Genomic DNA, 22872 nt, shown 5'->3' on the forward strand with positions numbered 1-22872 from the left:
AAAGTTGATGTGACTCAAATGTGTGCCAATAAGGTGTGTACCCAAGTTTTCTTTCTTCTTTATTTAAAATTTTATTTATCTTTCTAATTATGAAATGTTACATAATCATGTAGAAATTTTAGAAAATGGAAAAACATAAGAGGAAAATACAGTTCCACTGAAGAAAAGTAGTGGTGTATTTCTTCCTTTGTGTCCTCTATGCATAGATATAAATTGAGAATCGTTATGCATATTTTGTTGTTACCCTCTTCACCTCACTTCATTTCTGGTATTCTTCCCCTGGCTTCACAAAGTTCATTCTAAGCATCATCTTGAACTAATACTTGAATAGCATTTACTCTGTGCCAAGCATTATTCTAACCTCTTTGAGTTAAGACTATTATCTTCAATTTGTAGGTGACAACACAAAGATGACAAGTGTCTTGCCCAGTTCATAAGGCTGAGAAGTAGCCCAGATTCTAGGATCTTATTTAGCAGAGCATGCATTCCTTTCTATGGATAGGACATGATCATTTAATAACTCCCTTACTGATGGGCATAAATCTTTCATAATTTTTCTCTTATAAATGAAAATTTGCTTCTTCACACTTTCCCTGCCACATCAAGCTTCCTATTCCTGGTACTGACTCCACATTAGCTATTATAATAGGCAGTGTGTTATTTGGATAAGTTGTTCTTGGACATTTGGGATATTCCTTGCTAGCTCTGTAGTACATTTCCCTCTGTAGAGGGAAATGATTTGCACCTCTCCTCCCTGAACTCAGTGGGGTTGCTTGTGGGGGACTCAGCAGCCACCAAACACAGCAAGGCCTCATGGGAGGTGTGGGGCCTGACTAATTGGTTCTGTCTGCCGGTGTTGGCCTGCCAGATGGCAACCACAGTTCCTGGTACAGAGACCCTCATTACCACCTTGACTGAGTGGTACTGGAATCCCGCTGTAGTAAAAGAAGCAAGCCAATCAGAATCCCTTCTAGATCCATATTCCTCACACATAATGAAAATAAACTTTGTTGCCTGGAACATAATACACAATCTGGAGCTGGAGTAACTGAATTTGCTCCAAAAGACAAATCTCTAATAAAGACTGAGCTACCATGGGTGAGGATATGCAAGAGTGAAACTCTTTTAAAGTTTGAAGAACATTAGTAGTAGGTAAGTATGCTGAAAATGTTTAGAGACTCCTTTGTTTTATGTATCTGAGTGCAGTAAAATGTTCTAGAAATCAATAAGAACAAGTCTTCATTTCACAACTGAAGAATGAAAGGGTCAGAGAATTTAAATGACTAGGTCAAGATCTCACAAGTATGGAGACTGGCTCTTCTCACTGCCAGCCTTAGGTTCTGTTGTCTCAAAATTCTCTTCCTTCTCAGTCTTTGAAAATGTAGATATTGTCTGTATTGTGTCTCAGAAGCATCAGCTCTGCCTTTTCTCAGAAAATGAATGTGTGGCTAGCAACAAACTTAGTAGCACAGTTACAAAAATAAAATTCTAGTGTGCCTTTTGCATCTGGCAGAATGAAAATGAAAGTGTTAGTGCTTTAATTTTAATAATTACCACAGATGATTTGTAGTGTGTTCTTTCAGAGGCCCTTTGCGTATTTTATGTTGTTTGTTCTCACTGGACACCCTTGTGAGGTTGGTAGAGGCACATGATAGTATAGATTAATGGACAAAGGTCAGGAACATTCTGCTTGGCTGTACATTCAAGCTTAGCTTCAACATGTTCAAAGCAGAACCTTTGACCCTGCTCTTCTTCCTGTGGTCAGTGTCTCATAAAATGGTCCACCACTTTCCCAGTTGCACCAGTCATGCTTTCTTCCTCTCTCTCCCTAACTCTGATATCTAGTTAATCACTGAGCTCTTTAAATTCTACATCCTTTACATCTCTCAAAAATGTTCTCTTCCTTCTGCCATCTTCCCAGTAGACCACCATTTTCAGCAGGAAAATTTTTATCTTCAAACCGGCTTTCCTATTTCTGTGTTTTCTTCTCTGTATTAGACAACTATTACAATAACACTGCTGTGTAATAAATTACCCCACTATCAGCAGTTTATTACAATCATACTTACATGTACTGATAGTTAAATCAGGATTTACTTACTTCAGTTTGACTCCTAGAATTGGATCTAGACTGTAGATTTGTTTCAGGTGATGGAAACATTTCTAGAGGATAAACTCAAACACACACATTACTCAACCACAAGTACATTTAATGTCTTTGTTTCATATCCAATAACCACCCCTTGGCCAAATCACAACACTAATATGCTACACTTTTAGGAGGAACTTTGAATCCAATGATCAAGTGTAGTCCTTACTTAATCCATAATGCCTTTTATTCTAATTTTTTGTGTGTCTGTCACAGACCCCTTCCTTGAACAAAGGAACCCATATCTAATTGTTAAGATATTTGCCTCACATCTTAATAGCATATTGATGAAATTGATAGTGAGGAAGTATTCCTCTTTGGGGACTCAATGACACTGACTGTGGGGGTTGCAGTTCACTTGTGGGCCTGTGCTTTTAGAAATTGGCTAACTCATTGGGATTCTCTCCCTTGCTCTTTCTAGTCAGCCACCCCTCTTCTGCCTCTTTTGTCTTACTAAAACTTGTCTTTGTTTCTTTAAGATCCATGGCCAAGCAAGTGTCCACTGTAGCTCTGTACCAAGTGGAGACCAGTCTCTATCCTACATCCACGGCCTTCCCAGGAGAAATTTTAGAGACTGGTCCTTGGAGCAGATGGAGAGAAACAATTCTGACCAACCTAAGGTGCACATACTAAGACTTATTGAGTTGTTTTCCATTGTGAGTAAAGGGAATTGTTTTTTAACTGTATGTTTTGGTGTGGAACAAATGATAAAACAATCTGAGGATAGACGGTGGACCCTATAATGCTTAATCAGACTTCCAGGAAGCTTCCCTGGCAAATATATAAGCAAGCCTCACATGTATCTACCGAACTCATATTCCTTTTGCCTTTCTCCTCCCAGATATTTTATTCTAAATTTTCCAGATATTTCATTCTAAATTTTCATATAATGAAAAAAGTTATTATGCAAAAGATAGATGATATATATTAAGGAGTCTTCTAAGAGCGTATGTACTCTAAAATGATTTACTTTCTTCTCCTGACAGAAAAAGCCCTGAGGCATCACAAACTCATAAATACAACAGATTGAATATTTACATTGGGTGTTATTAACTTGTCCTGTTCTAGGTAGTTTGAAAGCAGATGCTCTGATACCAATCCCAGAAGGTCAGAAGGTGAGTACTTCTTTGTATCCTGTTTCAGTGCCAGGTTAATTTTTTTTTTTTAATTGTGATTACAGGATATTGGCCAGAGGCCAAGTGGAACAACAAGAGAAGACACTTTCCTTCTTACCCTGGTCCAAAGAGAACTCAAGTCATGTCCTTTGAGTTCTGTCTTAGTAGACAAGCTTCAGAAAGAGCTGAAGATCCTAGATCCTATCTCTTCAGGATTTCTCCTTCAATCTCAGCTGAGCCACCTCTTCTTGAAGCATGAAGTTCCTCTACAGTTACCAACAATCAAGATCTTGTGTCAGAGATTTTCTCAGCAGGGATCCCCTGAAATGGTATGGACATCTTCCTATTTTAAGTATGGAATTCTTTTGTTTGACTTGTATCCACCCAAGTAATAGAATGAAAGTTTGGTACCTATCATGAAAAATAACCTTTACAATTTAATGTTGTGTTCTTATATTCATATCTGGCAAATTCCAGGCAGAGTAGACCAGAAATGAGAATAGAAAATAGATTTAGGTCCCCTAGCCCTGTTTAATTTCTCCTTAAATGGTTTTCCTGTACCATCTTTCATTGTCTGCTCTCAACATCATAGGGAAAGTTACAGATTCAATAAAATGGGCCCTCTTGAGTTCACTTACAAGCAAAGCCAGTCTGCAGGCTCCAAGGTAAGAATGCAGAACTCAACTAAGCTGTCCTGTGTCATGACATGAGGTGGACGGTATCTAAAACAAAACTCACCACCACTGATTTACAAGGAAGCTGAGACCTAGAAGTAGCAAGGAACTTACTTAGAACATCCTGAGAATTCATAGCAAGCCAGGGCTGAAATAAAGTTTCTCTATTGATAAGACCAGGGTTCTTTTTCTGAAAACTACACTTTCCATGCTCACACTTGTGGGGTGAATATAAAGAATGGTCCAAGTGCAATCAAATTTAATGAGCTAAAGAAAAATACCCTAAAATAAGAAATTATAGCAATAGGCAAAAAATTAGTGAACATTTATCAATAAAAAACCAGGCCAATCAATCTCAGAGAGGTATTCTAAGGATTTAGCAATATGATAAATACAAATTACCTGATCTTTTACCTCCAACTAGTTTTGGTTGTCTCCTGCTATCTCTAACCTGAAAATATACAATTCAATGTATATTTATGAGAAGTATTTAGCAATGCAATGTCAATAAGTTAGTAGAACCTGTTATCAATTTTTGTTCAATAAAGTTTTCAGGCCTGAGACCTAGTTTATATAAAGCTCCTTATTATAGCTTCCCTCCCTCTCTACTGTGTCCCTGACTGCACTGGAATTGTCGCCCACTACAGAGGCCCTATAATGCCATCTAACCCAGCAATGGAAATAGACGACATTCCTTCAGCCCTTTCCAATTAAAAAGGTCTTGAAATTTTTCACTTTGCTTGCTAAGGCCTAATTTGCAAATAAATTTGAATTATTTATATATCTACGTATAGACATATACTAAATATAATAAATATATAAGTGATTGGAAGGAGAGAGAGAGAGAGAGCAAGAGCTGTAGAGAAAAAGATTAGAGGGCCAATTATGCTATAGTAACAAATAGTCACAAAATCTTAGTGGGTTAAAACAATAAACATTTATTTTTTGTGTATATTACATTTCCATAAAGAGCCAGAAACAGGCTACTCTCAGTACTGTCACTATCTTAGCTCCAAAATCCAGGCTAATGAAACTGTCACTCTGCAATATTTTTGGACATGATGGCAGAGGGAAGAAAAAGAGGTCCTGCCAATCACATGTTAACCATTTAATGCTCCACCCGGAAGTGGCGTGTCAGTCTTGCTCACAGTTCATTGGCCAGAACAGGTCACACGGCTCTATCTCATGGCAAGGCAACCAGGAAGTATAAGTTTATCATTTATCTAGATGGGTGAGTAATAGTAATATTTGGTAAAAAGCACTAATAATTATACCACCTTATATTTAAAGCTCTTTTAAAACCATTTGCTGACAAAAATTTTCAACTTACATTTTATCTTAGAGACCTGTTTCCCTCACATGTAAATGAATTGAAAATGTTCAGTTTTATATTTAATTTTCAGGTGAATTATGGAAAAGTACTCTGGTTTTTAAAAGTTGCATCATTAGATGAGCCACAGCAAAGCGAAAGAGTTGTGGACAGCAATCTGAGGAAAATTCAGAGTTGTAACCATCAGCACCAAAGGTACTTTCCCCGATTTTTGTGGTCACCTTGATTTTAGACGTCTAGAGCTGGCAGGGGTCTTAGCTCTAGACCCTAAAAGCTCACACAATATGGGATCACTCTGTTCACTAATACTTACTTGGCTTATGCTTATGGTTTTCTCCCTCTCATAGGCCAGCATAGCGAGTTATGTGCAGTAATTATATATGTTTCTTAACATCAAGACTGTGTCTTTTTTATGAAGTTGCTGTGTGAAAATGGAAAACTTCATCATGAATTAAGAAATGACTATGTACTGGCGCAGCGCTCATCTATAAGCTGTGATTTCAGAAATATGTTTGGTCAGTGAATTCCTGGGTTACAGGCACTAGCTAAGAAAGAATTGAGGTACAGCAGAAATCAAGAATCCTTTCCCATAATCTCAAGGGAAAGCAATAACTCTAAGTAAAAACTGGTGTGAGGAATATTGTGAGAGATGAGGCACAATAAAGGATGATAGTCCCTGTCTTCCTCCAGAAAAATGACAAAGTGAAAAAAATGACAACATGTGATGGTTAAGAGCATAACCCTCATTGCCAGAAACCTGAGCTCAGTTCCCTCCTTTGCCATTTTGTGGGTCTGGAATCTTGCTTAGTTAATATACCTCTCTGTGCTTTCATTCTCCAACTGCAAAATGGGAATAATAATGGTCTTCCCTGCATTTCAAAGATTTGTGAGTTAATTAATGTGAAGTTCTTAAAAGGAGTGCCTGGCATATGATAAGTGCTATATATAAGTTTTATTATATTTTTAAGCAGTGTTTCCAGAAGACACTCTTCTCAGTTACAAATAACATGACACAGTGGAAGAGTCAGGGCATTGGAGTTCATTGCTTCACTATAGGAAGAAGGTAGGGCTTTCCATAAATATGTCCCTGATCCATGTGTTAGACTTGATTTCCTTCTACCACTTGTTCTTTTAGGCAGTTATACTTCATTCAACAAACATTCATTGAATACCAGCTGCTTGCTACGCCCACTTGCTGGGCACAGTGAATTCAGAGTTTGGCAAGGTCTGGGCTCTCTTTCAGGGGTTCACGGTTCAAAGAGAGAGAGACAGCCATGTGGGTCTACCAGTTAAATATCTCTCCGGGAGCCACTGTCTTACTGAGAGTCATAAAGTCCTAGAAATTCTTAATCATCAGTGACTGCAGTTCATTAGTATAGATGGTGAGTTTTTTCCCTGAGAGGTTATAGACTATGACATAGAACACATGACCAAGCCACTAATTGGCAGATATGGGTCTTAGGAATCCTAGACAGGAAACCTCTCCTTAGCCCTAGACTAGTTTTATTTCTTTGCTCAGTGGCCCCATAATCCTCTTTCTTTATAATATCATTAACATTGTAATTACTTATTTGACATTTGAGGCTAGGATTAGTATCTGTCATGGCCTAATCAGTGTCTAGCATAGTTCTAGCTAGTTCCTGGCACAGGGGAGATGCTCAATAAATATTTGGTGAATGTAATTGGGCCTCTAATTATTCACAAAGCTTGCATCACTTCACTTTCAGGGACATCTGGGTCTCTATTAAAAAAGTACATAGAGAGATCATTTAGAACTCATCAGAGAAGGTGCTGCTTTATACAAACCAGACAGTGTATTTGAGGAAGTGCAGGACTGATGGCCTACAATGAATCCAGGCTCTTTGTTAATTAATGTGCTGCTCAGGAAAAGGCCCTCCCATGTTCCGTCAGGTAGAACCTTTAATGAGGCAGCTCTGTGATGTTTAAAAAGCCTCTGGCATCACGAACGGCAGCAGGAATGGCAAGAGCTTTCATCACCTAAGTTGGACCAGATGAAATAAACTCCCGCAGCAGGTTTTCTAAGAAACCCCAGCAGCTGCAGTAAATGGGTTCCATACAACACCTGCCCATTCAGCACTCAGTGTACTGAGCTGGGAGCCAAAGCCCCATGAATCCCTACCCTCAGGAACTGGCATGCAAAAAAAGAAAAGAAAAAGGAAAACTTCTGATTCAAATCTCGGACAGATCCATCTGATTGGCATGGGCTGGGTCATGTGCCCTCGCAGCAGAAAGAGGCTGGTAGAGCAATAACTGGCATTTTTCTCTGCCAGAGTAAGAGGCAGACTCCTGAGGTAGAAAACCCCCAGAATAAGAGGAGGGTGCAAGAGTTCGGTGACCAAAACAAAACACATAGCCACCCCTCTCCTGAACCACGCTTTCAGAAAATATTAGGGGTTCTTGAGTAGTTCAGTGGTATCGTTTTGACTCAAAACTCAAAAGGCACAGAGGAAAGAGAAGATACAATATGACATTTAGGAAAAGTTATAGACATCTAAAAAATAGTCCATTCCAGGTACTCTGCAAGATCCCCAGGAAATAGTAAGGAACAAAATAGATTCAACCCTCCTCTGAAGGAGCAATCTGCTAGGGAATTCAGACACAGAATAGTAACTAGGGAAATAAAGTTGTGATTGTAACTCGAGGAGACTTATAAAGGAAAAGAACAAAGAGCTATGAAAGGGTACACCAAACAGGGAGGTGCTCGAGCTGGGTGGGAAGAGCAATTATGAACATCAGTTCCCAACTCCTTATTCAATGACATTATATTGATAGTGTGAAATTGACCATAGTGGGACCATTTACTCATGAAAATGTGGCATACTACAAATCAGCGCTTTATCTGGGAAAGCTGGCTGCTCAGGATTTACAAACACAGCACTGAAAGGAAGCTCATTTACAGGAGTGGACATTGGGGGATGTCATAAAAGGTCCCTCTATGAAAGTGGCACTTTATTCAAGATAGTAGAAACTAGCAAAAGTTTTACTGCAGAGAAGGTAAAAGATCCCCTGGATCTTGATAGGCAAACACCTTTGAATGTTAAAAAGAGTAAATGTTAAAAAGAGTTAAAAAGCTAGTAAACTGGGCCTCCCCTGGTGGCAGAGCAGTTGAGCACTGGGCTGAGAAGCTGCCCTTAGCCTCTGAAGCACCGGTTCTATCCCCAGCTGAGGGTCCCACATGGCGCGCAGACCTCTCCTGCCACCCGCTGCTCCCCTCAGCAGTGTACTTCGGTCCTTCTGCCTGTTCTGCTCCCTACTCTGGCTCTGGTGAATTCTCTCGCCCTCCCTCGCTTCTGACTGTACCCGGTGCTTGTATAAATAAATAAATAAATCTTTAAAAAAAAAAAAAGCTAGTAAACTAGCTTCATAAAATAAATGACTCCAACCTTCTATCACCCTGGCTTTTACCTGTTATTTAAAATAACAATAGTCAGTTATAGAGATCATCTCAGTAATTAACCTACATTTGTATGCAAGACAGTAGGTAAATAACAACTTCCAAACATTTTCTCCAGATACAAAGAGCAGCGGCAAGGAGATGCAGAAAGTTCACCTTGCTCAGGTCTTCCTTCTTTACAGGTCCCCTAATTTACAGAGACCTGGCAAGATCTGTTTTACTCTGCTTTGCTTGTGGCTATGAATGATTTGGGAATTTGATTTACCATGAATAATTATCTGAATTTAAGAAAAGTAAGATCAAGCAAGTAAAGTCACTTTCTCAGTTGTTCTAGCAACCTGGAATAAGAGTTTAAAAACTGGATTACAAATTTGTGTCACTGGTCTAGTGAAATCAATCGGTACCTCCTAGAGAAGAGGCTGTAGCACTCATGGGAATGGAACAGGTTTGAATCTATGAAATCTCCACATGCAGTCACATGACTAGTGTACAGAGACGTCAGAGACACTGAGTGGGTTCTAATTCCACGATGTATATCAGGGGTGAGAGATGTTGTGTGAAAACACACTGTTGCTTGAGCAGACCACCCTTTCACTATTTCCCTTGCCCTTCCAAGCAGTACGGCTCCCCAAGACTCTGACTCACAGTTAGACACAAAGCAGAGCCTGTTGGAAATCTTGAAGATGGCACTTAGGACCACCAATGGCAAACTCAACATAGAGAACCTCAATCTGAGTTTTCGAAAAGAAGACCGCTCATTCTCTGGGTGCCTGCCCCCACCCAAGGTAACCAAAATTGCATTTCATCATGTTTGTTCATCTCTGAAAGGCATCAAGCTTAGAGTTAAGATATAGTGATGTTCTCTATTGTGCCTGTGGGTTACATTAAAAATTTGTTTCTGTGCCCAAAAGAGAAAAACAAAATAGAAAAAGATTTGTAAAATAAGCAGAATTGATCAAGGCATTACTTACATTGAGGTAAGTTTTATATTAACAATAGAGAATATAGAAGTACCCATATATCACAGTAAAAAACAAATATTTTTCCAAGAACAAATGCTCATTTCTCCCATCTTCTACTAGCTTCCAATGAGGTTAGTATGTAATATCCCATTCTTAGGAACACTGTATTTTAGGGAATGATGTGATGTATTGCTGATAAAGATTAGCGTGTTATTTTAAAGCATTAATTAACAGTGCAGATGAGTTTCATAAAAGGATCCAGAACCATATTAATTCACATCATCTGTAGTCAAAGAAATAATACCACCTTTGATACAGAAAAATAATAAGCACTATTACTACAGTTTCATTAAAACAGCATGTCACCACCAATCTTTATTGAGTTCTTACAAAGTGCCAAGTACTGTGCTTTACTTATATTATCTCACTTAACACTTAGTTAATTACTTATAATAACCATGAAATCCAGGTACATAATATAAGGCCCATTTAATAAATGAAAATATCTGAATCTCAGAGAGGTCAGTTGAATCACCCAAGGGCCACATTTAGCAAGTGATAGAGCTGGGGTTCAATGTATAATGGAGTATTGGCAATAGAGAGCTAGAATTGGAACTCCATTTGGCAGAAGCTCTCTGGAAGTTCCTTTGAGCCCAGGATGCAAGAGTTCTAATTCCAGAGGAACAAAAGAGATTGGAAATTATAGGGAGGGAAAAAATGTTAGTCTGAAAGATTAGAAAATAACTTTCTTTTAGGTAGACAGAGATTAGAATTGAGAGAGTCAGAAAATTAAAAGAATAAATAATGTTTACTAAGGAAGCAAAGACATGGTATGTAAAAGTGGGTTCTTATTATGGAACAGAAGCAGATTTCTCTATGCTTTCATATTTACAATGAAGTAAACATGCAAAGGCAAAGCTCACATTAGTGTATGTGCATATGTGTATATAAATATTACACTCACAAGCATGTTTCACATGAAAGAACAACAGAAAAGATTCTACTCATCAAAAATGGACTTTATTATGTTTACAAGAAAATCTGCAGGAAATATACTAATATCATTTCTGGTTAGATTGAAAAGTACATAACATTACCACTGAAGCTTGAATGTTCTCAGATGATAGTCATAGAATGGAACAAAAATGATATAAAACTCTTTGAGGGGCCTCCCTGGTGGCGCAAGGGGTTAAGATGCAACCTGTGAAGCTGTCTGCAGCCTCTGCCGCACAAGTTCAATCCCCTGGCCAACCAGGGAACAACCCACATGCATAGCAGACCTCTCCTGACTCGCCCGCTGCTCCCCTCAGCAGTGTATTTCAGTCTGCCTGTTTTGTTCCCCACTCTGGCTCTGATGAATCCTCTCACCCCCCACACCTCTAACCTGTACTCCAGCTTTTGTATGCATAAATAAATCAATCTTAAAAAAGAAAAACAAACTCTTTGAGCCTTAGTTTATTCATCTAGAAAAACAGGGCTTTCCCTCCTGTGTCCGCTGTGAGAATAAACAAGATAAGTATATGAGGGCACTTAGCAGTGACTGTCAGAGCAAACCTTCACCGTCTTCACCCACAGCTGGTTCTGAAAGCTTAAATTTGTGGTTGATATCTAAGGAAATAGGGCACGTTTTCCTTGAAGCTGGTCTGCCTCTCGTGAGCCATCTGGCATCTTTTAAGACATCTGGAACTCACTCAAAGTATATTACAGTTCTGGGAGGCATGTAAAATAGATCCTGTTTCCTCAGAATGTGAGACAAATTGAGACCCAAGGGACATTGGATATGGAACACAGCAAGACCTGCACCCCAATATTCTTGCTCTTGGTCACAGGATGACAGGGTAGACAAGAAAAAGGCCATCCCAATTGAGGGCTTTTCTTTTTGGGCAATAATCCTTAATATCCTTAGGGTAGAGAGAAAAAAATCACAGATCTTTTAATTTCTCATGAAATCTACATAGCCTGTCCCCAAAGTGTGGGGGAAGTATCCTCACACCTAACATTTCAGAGCATTCATCAGATCATCTGTAGTTTCTCAGATATGTGCAGTCTTGAAGGATAATCTATGAGTTTTGTCACTCAAATCAATGAAATGTTGATAATTCTCAAAGAACAAAAACAAACATATAAAACATCTATCATCCTTCTTCTGTGGACTCACTCTACTCCTCTAATGTATCTTTTCTGCAGTGACGGCTTCTGGCAAAAATACTAAGGCAACATGGATCCACATACATTTACTTATTTACTAACTGTGCTGACCTGGGCATAGATTCAAGTTAAGACAGTCCCAAGCATACAGGCTCAGTTAACCCTTTTATACATGATCTGTATTTCTTACCTCATTAACTCACTTTCTTTATCAGTACCCAAAGCCCATCCCAACCTATTCTCAGACCTAGCTAAAACACATATAGATCTACCTCTAATCACACTTTGCTTTGTTTCATGCACTTCCACATCATCATCAAGAGAGAGTTCTGTTGCAGAAGAAAGCAGGATTTGTGAACATGAAGTTCATTCTGTAGCTGTGACACTAGTTACCTAATGACCAGGGCAATAAGACAGTCTCCTGCAGTTTATTAGCCTCCTTTTGTATTTAGTTGTTTCTACATCAGTATACTCTTCTCTACAGCTATAAAATTATTTCCACAGACATCAAATTATCCCTTTCTCCAATGCATTAATCATCTTTCTGATAAATATGGCGTGTTTAATCCATCCTTTGACATGTTGATGACTCAGTGTGTCCTGAGCACTGTGATAAGGCACTGAGGACAATAGGACTTTTGAGGACAATTGTGATTTCAGTCCCTAAGTTCTCCAGGAGCTCAAGGGAAAGGCAATGCTTTCAACATGTTGTCACAATACTGTATGACAAATACAATGAGGGCAGTAACTTTGAAGAGAGAGAAGAAACACCAGCCCAGACTAACCAAAAAAAAAAAAAAAAAAAAAAAACCTCCAGAGACATTGACACAAATGCTAAAGCACAGCAGAGGTGAATTTGGCAAAGAATGAGGCACAGGAAGAGAGCAAAAAAAGAGATGGGGTAGGTGTTCTAGGTAAAAAGAGCAATCTGAAATGAGAATTATAGGTTAGTTCATGGAACTGTAAGTTATTCCTATAAGCAGAGAATGAATGTTGGTTGGCTGCAGGGGGAGATGCTTTGCAAGTTGAGGTTAGAATGGAAAGTAAGAGCCAATTTAATAATCTTTTTTCTAAGGGCTGTGAACTTTATCCTGAACACCCAAGGGGATGATCAAAGGATATTAAACAAGTGAAAGATATGACAAATCTGAAGTTTTTAAAGAGCATTCTAATAGGACTTGGAGAATTAGAGTAAGGGCTACTTGAAGAGTGCCAACAAGAAAGTATGAGGGTTTCTACCAGGGCAGTAATGAGAGGCATGGGAGATACTAAGGAGATAGAAAAGTAGGTATTGGTGATTAATTGTTTGTGGATCCTGAATTAGGAGGAATCAAAAATGACTCCCCTAGGTTATGTATTTGGCAAATTGATGATCTGTTGTACCATTCTCTGACACAGGAGACAGAAAAGGAGTAATTTGGAGGAGTAGAAGAAGGGATGATGAGTTCAGTTTTGAGCATGTTGATTTGGGTTGAGAGATTAAACCTACGTAATGATTTAAGAGTCTTCAACATGGGTTTGAAGCCATGGGAGCAGTTAGGATTACCTGAGGGCTAATAGAAAGTGAGAATTGAGGCCTCCCTGGTGGTGCAAGGAGTTAAGTCTCACCACTGTGAAGCTATCTGCAACTAAAGCAGCATGAGTTTGATTCCCGGCCAGGGAGCTGACCCACATGGCGCAGCAGACCTCTCCTGTCTCTCCTGCTGCTCCCCTCAGCAGTGTATTTCAGTCAGTCTGTCTATTCTGCTCCCAACTCCCACACCTCTGGCCTGTACCTCAGTTCTTGTATGTATAAATAAATAAATGTTTTTTTTAAAAAAAAGACAGTAAGAAGCACAGGATTCTCATTGTGAAGCATACCCATTGTGAAAGAGTAGGTAGATGAAGAGAAACCAAAAAAGGAAACTAAAAATAATCAAGAGAATTAGGCATAATCAAGAAAGGAAAGAGAAGATTTATTGGCAGGATCAGCCTTGAGAGGTGATAGAACGATACCATCTATAATTAGGACTGAAAAGTATTGGTTAAATTCAAAGCCGTGGAGGTGACTAGTGACTTAGAAATTGCAGTTTAACTCGAGTGATGGGGTAAAATGCAAATGGATCCATAAATGAGAAGAGAGCAAGTTGAGTGAGCATCTGTGCACCACTCTTTCAAGGAGCAATTTGGGGAAATGAATATTTATCTCACATGTCATTTTAAAATAGCACATAGGTACATTTAATTAAAAATTTCTGTATTAAAGAGAAGAAATGACACATAATCAAATTTTTCTTACTGAACAAGGGTCATTATTATGAATATTCATGCTTGAAAATATTTTAATAATAATCCTGAATAATACTAAATTGCTAAGATTTTTTTAGATGTTTCTATTGCTCCTTTACAACTGTCAGCAATCAGTTCTTAGCAGCTATCAATCAATCTGCTTCTAGGAACCCTGATGTACTATTTCTAATCTGCTGTTCATTTTAGCCTAGAGCAAAATCAGTGTTGCCAGAAGTAAATGAACTGTTTTTAGAATAACCTCCTAATATTGATGTTTAAAAATACATCAATATGCTTTAATCATGAGGATTATTCAATTCATATTTATGGAGTAAAATGGCATAACATGACTAATTTCTATTTCTCAAAATTTATTTTTTACCAGCCTTTGCCCATACGTACTCCACTCTTCAGTGTCTTCAAATCATTCATTCATTCCCTTATTCATCTGTGTATTCATTTATTCAACAATTATTGATCCTTCATTTTTCAACACTATGCTATGTTATGGTCATAGGAAAATGAATGAAACATAATTCCACCCTACAAATAGGCCACCACCTTGTAGAAATACTCCAATTAACAGATGATTACTGCTTAGTCGCATTTAGGACTATCGTAAAGTGAATAATGCCAAAATACATGCAGTATTTTGCTCCATGCTCTTTCTTCTGCCTGGAGTTCTCCACAACCTCTAATCTTACTTGTTTAAAATTGATTACTTTTTTCTGTTTTAAGTTTCCTTAACATTGATCCTCTATACCAATGCAAGTTTTGAATTTATATTTGCTGTTTGTTTCATTCCATGAATACAGTTATATCACTGTTTTTGAATATTGATTTTATTATTATTTGGGTACAGTCAGACCAACATTTCATATGATTGCCACTGAAAAGAGAGATCGTTACTTTAGTACCCAAGAGGAAGGGCTAGAGCATATCATTCAGGCCACATGGGGATGCACCAGGGTCTGTCAGGAGGGCAGAGAGAATGTGAGAAAATGTGGGCAAGGGCTTTCATTGTGGATTGGATGAGGCAAGGTAAGAAGGGTTAGAATTGGCTAGTTTGGATAATTTCTGTGACATAAGAACAATCCCTGACTGCCCAGTACTACTGCAAAGAAACTGTGGCCCCAGTGTGAGAGCCCCAGTAAAAGAGTAGATGGTTTGCATATGAAAAGTGCACTTTGAAAGCAATCCCTTACTGTCTCCAGGAACTGACTGGCACTGGGAGGGGCAGTCTCTCCTGGGTCAGCAGACTCCCAAGAAGTCAAAGCATCAGAATAAAAAGACATGCTTGATACCGTCACTATATACAAATTTCTCTCAAAGCAAATGACAGTAGCTACTTTCTAGTACTAGTAGCTACTATTATTTAGTCTAAAAACTGTATGAGACATAGTTCTTTCCTTCTTCCTTTCTTCTTTCCTCTCTGGTCCTTTAGCTTCTCCCCCTTCTATACAAAATCGTACTATTGACTACCTTTACCTGATTTGGCCACACCCATCCCAAGTGTATATAGCTTCTAGGCAATGATCACCCATTTTATGGCTGACAAAATGCAAGATTAATATTTTAAAGCTCAGTGACTTCTGAGTGATGAAATGTTACCACTGTGTCAACCAAATAAATGGTTCACTGTTGGTAAATATTCAGGGGGAAATTCTTATCCTGAAAGATATCCTAATGGTAGAATGCTTTCCTGTATATTACTGCTTTGTCAAAATTATGTTAATTCTAATTATGGGAGGGAAATTAAAATTTAATTTCATTATAGTGACACTTCAAATCCCTTCTTATTTTCAGATCAGAGCTATATGTGGGAAGCATGGATTATATCTGACTTTGAGCCTCTTAGAAACATTGCTTAGCCATCAAGAGTTGGGTTACCATGATGAAATAAAGTAAGTTGGTATTTATTAATATCACATAGCCCTCTTTCTAGGTTTCTTGACTCTATCCAAGAACAAAACCCTAAATTTTCTAAAGAAATGAAAATTCTCAAACAATAGAAAATGTAAAATTCACAATCTCTGGCATCCATATAAAAATTACAGACAGGAAAATTACAATATATTGTTAGGGAAAAAAGCAGTTAATAAAAGTAGATTATTAGTGATAGATATAGTAGACAAACACATTAAAAAGTCATTGTAATTATACTTCATATTTTTAATTTAGTATAGGAAAGCTTGAGCATAATGAGAGGTATGGGATTGATAGCTGCAGACCCAGATAGAGAGACCCACGTGAAACTCTTGAGATGAAAAAATACAATGAGGGAAAAGGTGAGGGAAAGTTTAGACAAATCACAGCAGACACTATACGAAATATCTGACCAGTAATCCTCAAAACTGTGAAGACTATTAATAATAAGGGAAATCTGAGAAAATGTCATGGCCAAGAAGAAATAAGGAGACATAAAGACCAAAATGTGGTAGACTAGGTGGAATCTGAAACAAACAAACAAACAAAAAATTTTTACATTTATGTAAAAATTAATGATATTGGAATAAAGCATGGACTTCAGTTATGAGTAATATGTCAATATTGGTTAATTACTTTTAATGAAGTTTCCACACTAATATAAGATGTTGATACAAGGGGCCACTAAGTGAGGCATATAGGAATTCTCTATACTATCTTTCATTTTTTTCTAAACTATTAGAAAATTAAAGTTTATTTTAAATGCAAAATGTCTGAAATCAAATGCTTATGAGGAAGAGCCTATTAGACATTGCAGCGTGAAAGTGAACTTAAAAACAAAGAAATAACCACTATCCAAAATAAAACTCAGTGTGAAAAAATATCAACAAAAACTTAACAGAGAATATCAACAAAATCTTAACAGGCTGAATGCATGGTAAATTGGAGTCTTCTAAGGAAAAGAGAGAAAAGAAAGAAAAGAATATTGAAAAAATAATGACTGCAATTTTCCAATTTTTGAGAAAATTATAAAGATGAATGCAAGAAGCTTAGTGAACCCCAAATACAAGGAATTTGAGATAAACCATACCAAGTTTCATTATAACCAAATTGTTTTAACTGGTGCTAAAGAAAAAAACATACAGAACAACAAAATTAAAAATTACAGCAGACTTCTCACTGTAACAATGTGGTCCTAGCAAAGTAGAACAATATTTTTCAAGTCTTGAAAGAAGAAAAATATAAATCTAAAATTTCACAAAACTCTTTCAGAAGCTAACATGAAATAAAACTTTTTTCACATGTAAAAATGAAACAATTCATAACCTACAGACCAGCCCTGAAAGAAATATTAAGACAAACCCTGTTTTCCCTCACATTCTATTCTAGTATCTTGCACTCCAGTATTTGGCACATATTAGGTGAACTATCAACTGATGAAGTCATCCATTTAACAACTATTTATTAAGTACCTACTGTGTACCAAGCACTACTCTACTCACTGGGGATTTAGGGACGGATAAAACAAAACCCTCCCTCATGAAGCTTATATTTTAATAGAGAAGAGGATAAATAAACTAGAATATGTGATATATCTCATGGTGATTAAGTGCAATACAGAAAAATAAGGAAGAGTAGAGGTTGTAGGAACCATCGATCGATAAATAAATGATGCTACCAGGTTGATCCTAGCCAGTGAATTTCCTCTATGACAGCTCTGGTTGTGGCAGTTTCCTTTCTCGAAAACCTTGAGGGTTGTTGGGTGAGGAGGACTAAGGAACAAATGCAGAAAAGCAGAAAAGTGACTTGATAGCTGAGTAGAAAAGCAATAAGCTAAAATTGGGAATCCCCCAAAGGCATCAATCTAAAGTAGAGAAAAGGCAAGTTAGTATCAGAGCTCATATTCTAGCTGATAGAGTGAAGGTGCAAGTACGTATATGTTGATTAAAAGTTGGGGTTCAGAACTAAGATTCCAGGAATGAGAGAAATGAGAATTAGAGTGAATGGAATTAGGTTACTTATAATTGTATCAATGTTCTCAATCTCCCACTGTTTTATGTGCAAATCCGAAAAACACACCAATTTTTTTTTTTTTATTAACTTAGGTCTTTAAACATTCAAGAACATCAAAACCATGAGATCCAATGATGAGTAACATTTATAACCTGCTTCATCCTTAAACAGTCAGTCACTGGCTAAAGCCTCAGTTAAATGAAATCCTTTCTGTTAAGGGCTTTGTATGCAAACCTACATCCTTAAGAAATTGAAGATGCAATTTAGACACACATTTTAGGAGTGAATGCACGAATCATTATTTTAGTACATATTGTCCATTAATCTGCTGTTCAATTGGGAACCCATTTGGAATGTGGCTGCTTGCTAATTAGCAGGATTCTAGTGCTGAGCTGCTTCCTGATTAAATGTCCTTTAGAATCAATAAAACATCAGGAGGGATTATGGTGATGTGGGATTAGCCCCATCTAACCAAATAAAATGAGTTGTGTTCCCTTCTTAAACTGTCACATTGCAAGTGCTGATGAGAGGAACAATTTCCTGAACACTGTAGCAAAGTTGTTGTGTTTTTTAACATTGAGATTTTGTTTTTTGCCATTTGCCTACCAATTAGCAGAGAGAGACATTAGTGAATCATTGCCAGGGTAAGGCGATTTTGAGAAAGACTTGATTACGATTTCAAATCTCTACTCTGAATCACCCTTATGTAAAATGAATTCAGGTTGTGGTGGAGGGAAATTATTATCCCTGTTCTTGGCCAGGAACATGTAAGTCAGAATTAGCATTTAATGTTTCTGTGTGACTTTGCAATAAATGGTAATTAAGGAGGGCAGAAAGAGAACAGGAGGCAAACTAATACTCTAAAATTGTATTGGCAAAATTAAATGCTTCAAACCCAGCTTAAAATACAGGCGCACAAGCCAAATTGTGTGTTGGGGGGAGGGATAAATAATGAAGCTGCTATGGAAGCTTCGTAAATAGAGTGGAGCAATTGACACAGCCTCAAGTATGACTTATCATACACATCTGGCCCATTATTCACAATGCAATTAGGTTGAAAAAGATGGGTTTGATAATCCCAGGGACAACCAGAGGATTTTAAGAGATAAAGGAAGCAGGAGGTGTCTGATTCAGCAATTACTTTTTAATGGGAGTAGGAAAATTGTTAGCAGTAAGCTATGAGAGATGTGATATGGAACTTCCCAGTGGCTGGAACTTAGACACCAGACCTGGCATTTGAAAGTTCATTGATTCCAATCTTCTCTTGCAGAACCCCATCATTCATATGGGGTGAGAATAATAATAGTAATAATAGCAATAATAAAAAGCAGCAATAGTCAAATTTATATAGTTTACTGTATTCCAGGCAATGTTCTAAGTGCCTTATAAATATTAACTCTCTTAATCTTTGTAAGTTCCCCATGAGAAAGGTACTATTGTTTTTCAGGTGAGGAAACTGAGTCACAGAGATGCTTAGACCAATCTGCAATTGATAATTCTTCAACAAGGCTAAGTCAAATGCAAACTCTCTAGCTTCATAGTGTTGGCTTTCAATATACTATACTGGCCCTCCCAAAAGTTCTATGAAATTCAGAAGCTTATAGAGTACCAACTAGACAGAGGTGCTTTAGGCAAACTTCCTGAGTTGATCGTCTGGGTCCACCTTGCACTTACTGCTGAGGACAGCTCTTGATTTGAATAGTTTGGTATCTTCTACCCATTCCTCCAGGACTTAAGACAGATTCAGGTAAGAAAAAATAGGAGCTTTTAAGTTCCAGGGGCAGGTGTAATCCAGAGGAGCACGGGTTTGGGAGGTGAATTCTTACTGGTGTAGCACAATTACTACCCCGTTATCCCCAACATCACAGAAAGTCAGCGTGAACTCTGGAATCACATGGGCATAGATGGACATCCTGGCTCTACAATTCACTGTCTTTGGGAACTTGAGCAAGTAATTGATTTCTCTTAACCTTAATTTTCTTATCTGTCAAGTGGAAAAGAATCCTTTTGTCTGGATTTGAGAATTTACTGCCTGTGTGTCAGGGAAGTGCTGTGCTTCTCACTGTTAACTGGAAGGGAAGAAGAACACAGCTTTACAACTTAGACTACATGACCAAGAGGTGAAAGCAAAGGAAAATGGTGCAGTTGAATGCACAGCAGTTGAGTTAAATTGCGTAGTCAAAATAACCTGCTGATCAAGGATGTTACACATGTGTATCCAATATTTCCCAGGCATGGAAATAGCTGTTCTGCATGGCTGTCTCATTTCTTATTTCCAGCAGACCCAAGAATTATGTTTTTTATACCCACTTCATAGCTGAGTAAATTGAGGTTCAGAGACCTTGAGGAAATTGTCCTAAAATTTGGGCTTATTTGAATCTTTCTGCTACTAACGACTGTACTACATCGTCCCAAATTCATGTGTTAAAACCTTAGTCTCTCCCACCCTCAACCAGCACTTAAGAATGTGACCATGGAGATGTGGCATTTCAAAAATGTTAAATTAAAATGAGGCCATTAGGGTGGGCACTAATCCAGTCTGACTTATGTCCATATAAGAAGAGGAAATCTGGACACACAGACACCAAGAATGCTCTCACACAGAGGAAATGGAACAGTGTGATCCCCATAGAAGGGGAAGGTTCTTCCAGATTCCCTGCCCCACCCAAGGAAGGGTAGAGCTTAGCACTGAGGAGCAGCTAGAAAAGACTGGGTGAAGGACTTGGGGAAGGAAAAAAAGGACAGAAAATGAAGGAAAGACCCTAGAGGAGACACAAGATGCAGAGAGACATGTCACGAAGCAGCCACACTTGTTTCTTGGTCTTGGACTTGTACCAGAGACTTGGGGGACTTGGAAGGAGACCCTTGAAAGAGAGACATGGATGAAAGATCCACGGGGAAGCTGGCAATGGCAGCCTCTATCTTGACTTGTATTTCCATTTTTCTCTTTTCCTTCTAGACTTGTCTGGCTCCTTCTGCCCCTTTTCTGTGGGTCCACCAGAAGGTGCCTTAGACTCACTGTGGCAAGCTTTTGGTCCTCAGTTGCTCCTGTTTGGGCCAACTCTGTTTGACTGGGCATTTACCCACACAGTAATGGGTAACTTAGGGTGTTTGAAACTGTTTTAACTTTATTTTCTATTTTCTGCACACTAATTGTATTAAAGTTCTTTTCTATTGAAGGTATTATGCACTAAGTATACTTTGTCTTTATGTGGTAGACGGCAGAACTCATTTCGAGCAGGCAGGTTTAGGGATCCTGGGATGCCCCTCAGCCCACTTGCTAACAGATTGACCATGTGAAGGCACAGCAAGGAGGAGGCTCTGTGCAAGCCAAAAACAGAAAGTTCGAAAGAGGCCAAATCTGCCAACACCTTGAAGTGTAAAAAAAAAAAAAAAAAAAAAGGTCTTATTGCTAACCACAGCTCTGGATTTGAAGAGCTCAGTATCTCTTGCCTTTCCTCTAGGACCTAGGAGAAAGCCAGATAAAATAAAAAACAACCAACCAACTAAAAAAAAAAAAAATGCCATAGCACCAGAAAATAAAGAAATAAGAAAATAAATTTCTGCCAAGTCACCAGTCTGTGGCATTTTGTCCTGCAGCCCCTAACAAATTAACGCAGCCCCTACAGGGTAACACTGTCCTCTGTAGTCTCCTCCTGCTGCCTCTCCTTTAAGCATACTTTGTACGCCTCAACTGGAGTAAAAAAATTATAGGACTCTCAAGGGAATGAATCGAGTGATTGAATTCTTCAAATCATAGGACTTAACCTATGATTCTGGCAGTCTGCACAGAGCTGGCTCTTCAACCGAATCTGTGCTGTGTCTCGGCCGAGCCTGGTGGAGTCTGTAGGAACTAACCAGCTGAGGGATGGGAAGAGCACTTAAGACAGAGAAGAGCAGAATGTGCCAAGACAAAAAGCAAACAAAAGCACAACGGTTTCTGCGGCATAGCATACGTTTCCCAAGGTGGAGAAAGGTAAGGACCGGGATGCCTCTGCTTTCTGCCTTATGAAGCTCTGAGACACACAGCACTTTTAACTGACTTCATCATGGTGACAAGAATGTTTCTAGAAAACACCACATTTTTTGGTGTGTTGAATATGTTTTGGATTGGTTTGGTGTTGAAGGGCAAAAAATGGCATCTGCTTAACCACCCATAACTAAAATTTCTCTGAGCAAATAGAAAAAAAATACCAAAAAGTGAGTAATAGGCACTCTTGTATCAGAATCCTGCAGGACTTTCCACTAATGATAAGTAAAGAGAATTTAGGAAAATCAGTAAGTTGTCTGCCCCAAGCTTTGCCCTGCCTACCCATTAGAAGTGCAGAAGATGGAAGATATTTTGTCCCCACCCCTCAGTCTTTCCCTTATTTGTAGATCCCAAGTCTAAACCAGACAAAAATGAGTGTTGTTGCCCCTACTCCTTCGGCTCTTCCCCTACCCAAGGAGGCAAATACACCACTTCTTGGTACTTACTCAAAGAACACAGCTCCAGGGGTGACAGAAAAGAAAGTTGGAGTGAGGACATGGAAGAACCTCTGGCTGTGGCGTTTGCATCTGGTGGGTGTGACTCCTGAAAATAAAGTTGTGCAGGTTGGAGCAGAGACAGGGAGATTCCCGGTGATTGTGGATGTTGAGAAGTGTTTAGTGTAGTGAGAAAATTCCACCTGTGTCCAGCCAAGAGGCCTGCACCTGACCTGACAGGCACCAGCATCAGTGGGGGGTCACCACCCACCCCTTGACCTCAGAGCTAGAGGAGAAGTGGGGAGGACACAAGGAAATCTACACAGTGCATCTTATGCCAAATCTTAGATTGAATAAAGAGAAATCCCAGCATATAAGTTCTGCTTTTTTTTTTAAATACTGCAAAAC

General features: G+C 38.5%; 1 protein-coding gene across 1 annotated transcript in view; it reads left to right on the plus strand.

The window, feature by feature from the left end:
- CUNH1orf87 (chromosome unknown C1orf87 homolog) overlaps positions 1-22872 on the plus strand; it is a 52375-nt gene that overhangs the window by 11480 nt on the left and 18023 nt on the right. Inside the window, exons 3-7 of the mRNA XM_037500240.2 lie at positions 2629-2769; positions 3330-3593; positions 5342-5463; positions 9303-9468; positions 15868-15965. Of these exons, the coding sequence (XP_037356137.1) occupies positions 2629-2769; positions 3330-3593; positions 5342-5463; positions 9303-9468; positions 15868-15965 (791 nt within the window). The remainder of the gene's footprint in view (positions 1-2628; positions 2770-3329; positions 3594-5341; positions 5464-9302; positions 9469-15867; positions 15966-22872) is intronic.

This window comes from Talpa occidentalis, unplaced genomic scaffold (assembly GCF_014898055.3).
Source record: "Talpa occidentalis isolate TD23 unplaced genomic scaffold, MPIMG_talOcc4v2.1 talOcc4.9, whole genome shotgun sequence".
NCBI lineage: Eukaryota > Metazoa > Chordata > Mammalia > Eulipotyphla > Talpidae > Talpa > Talpa occidentalis.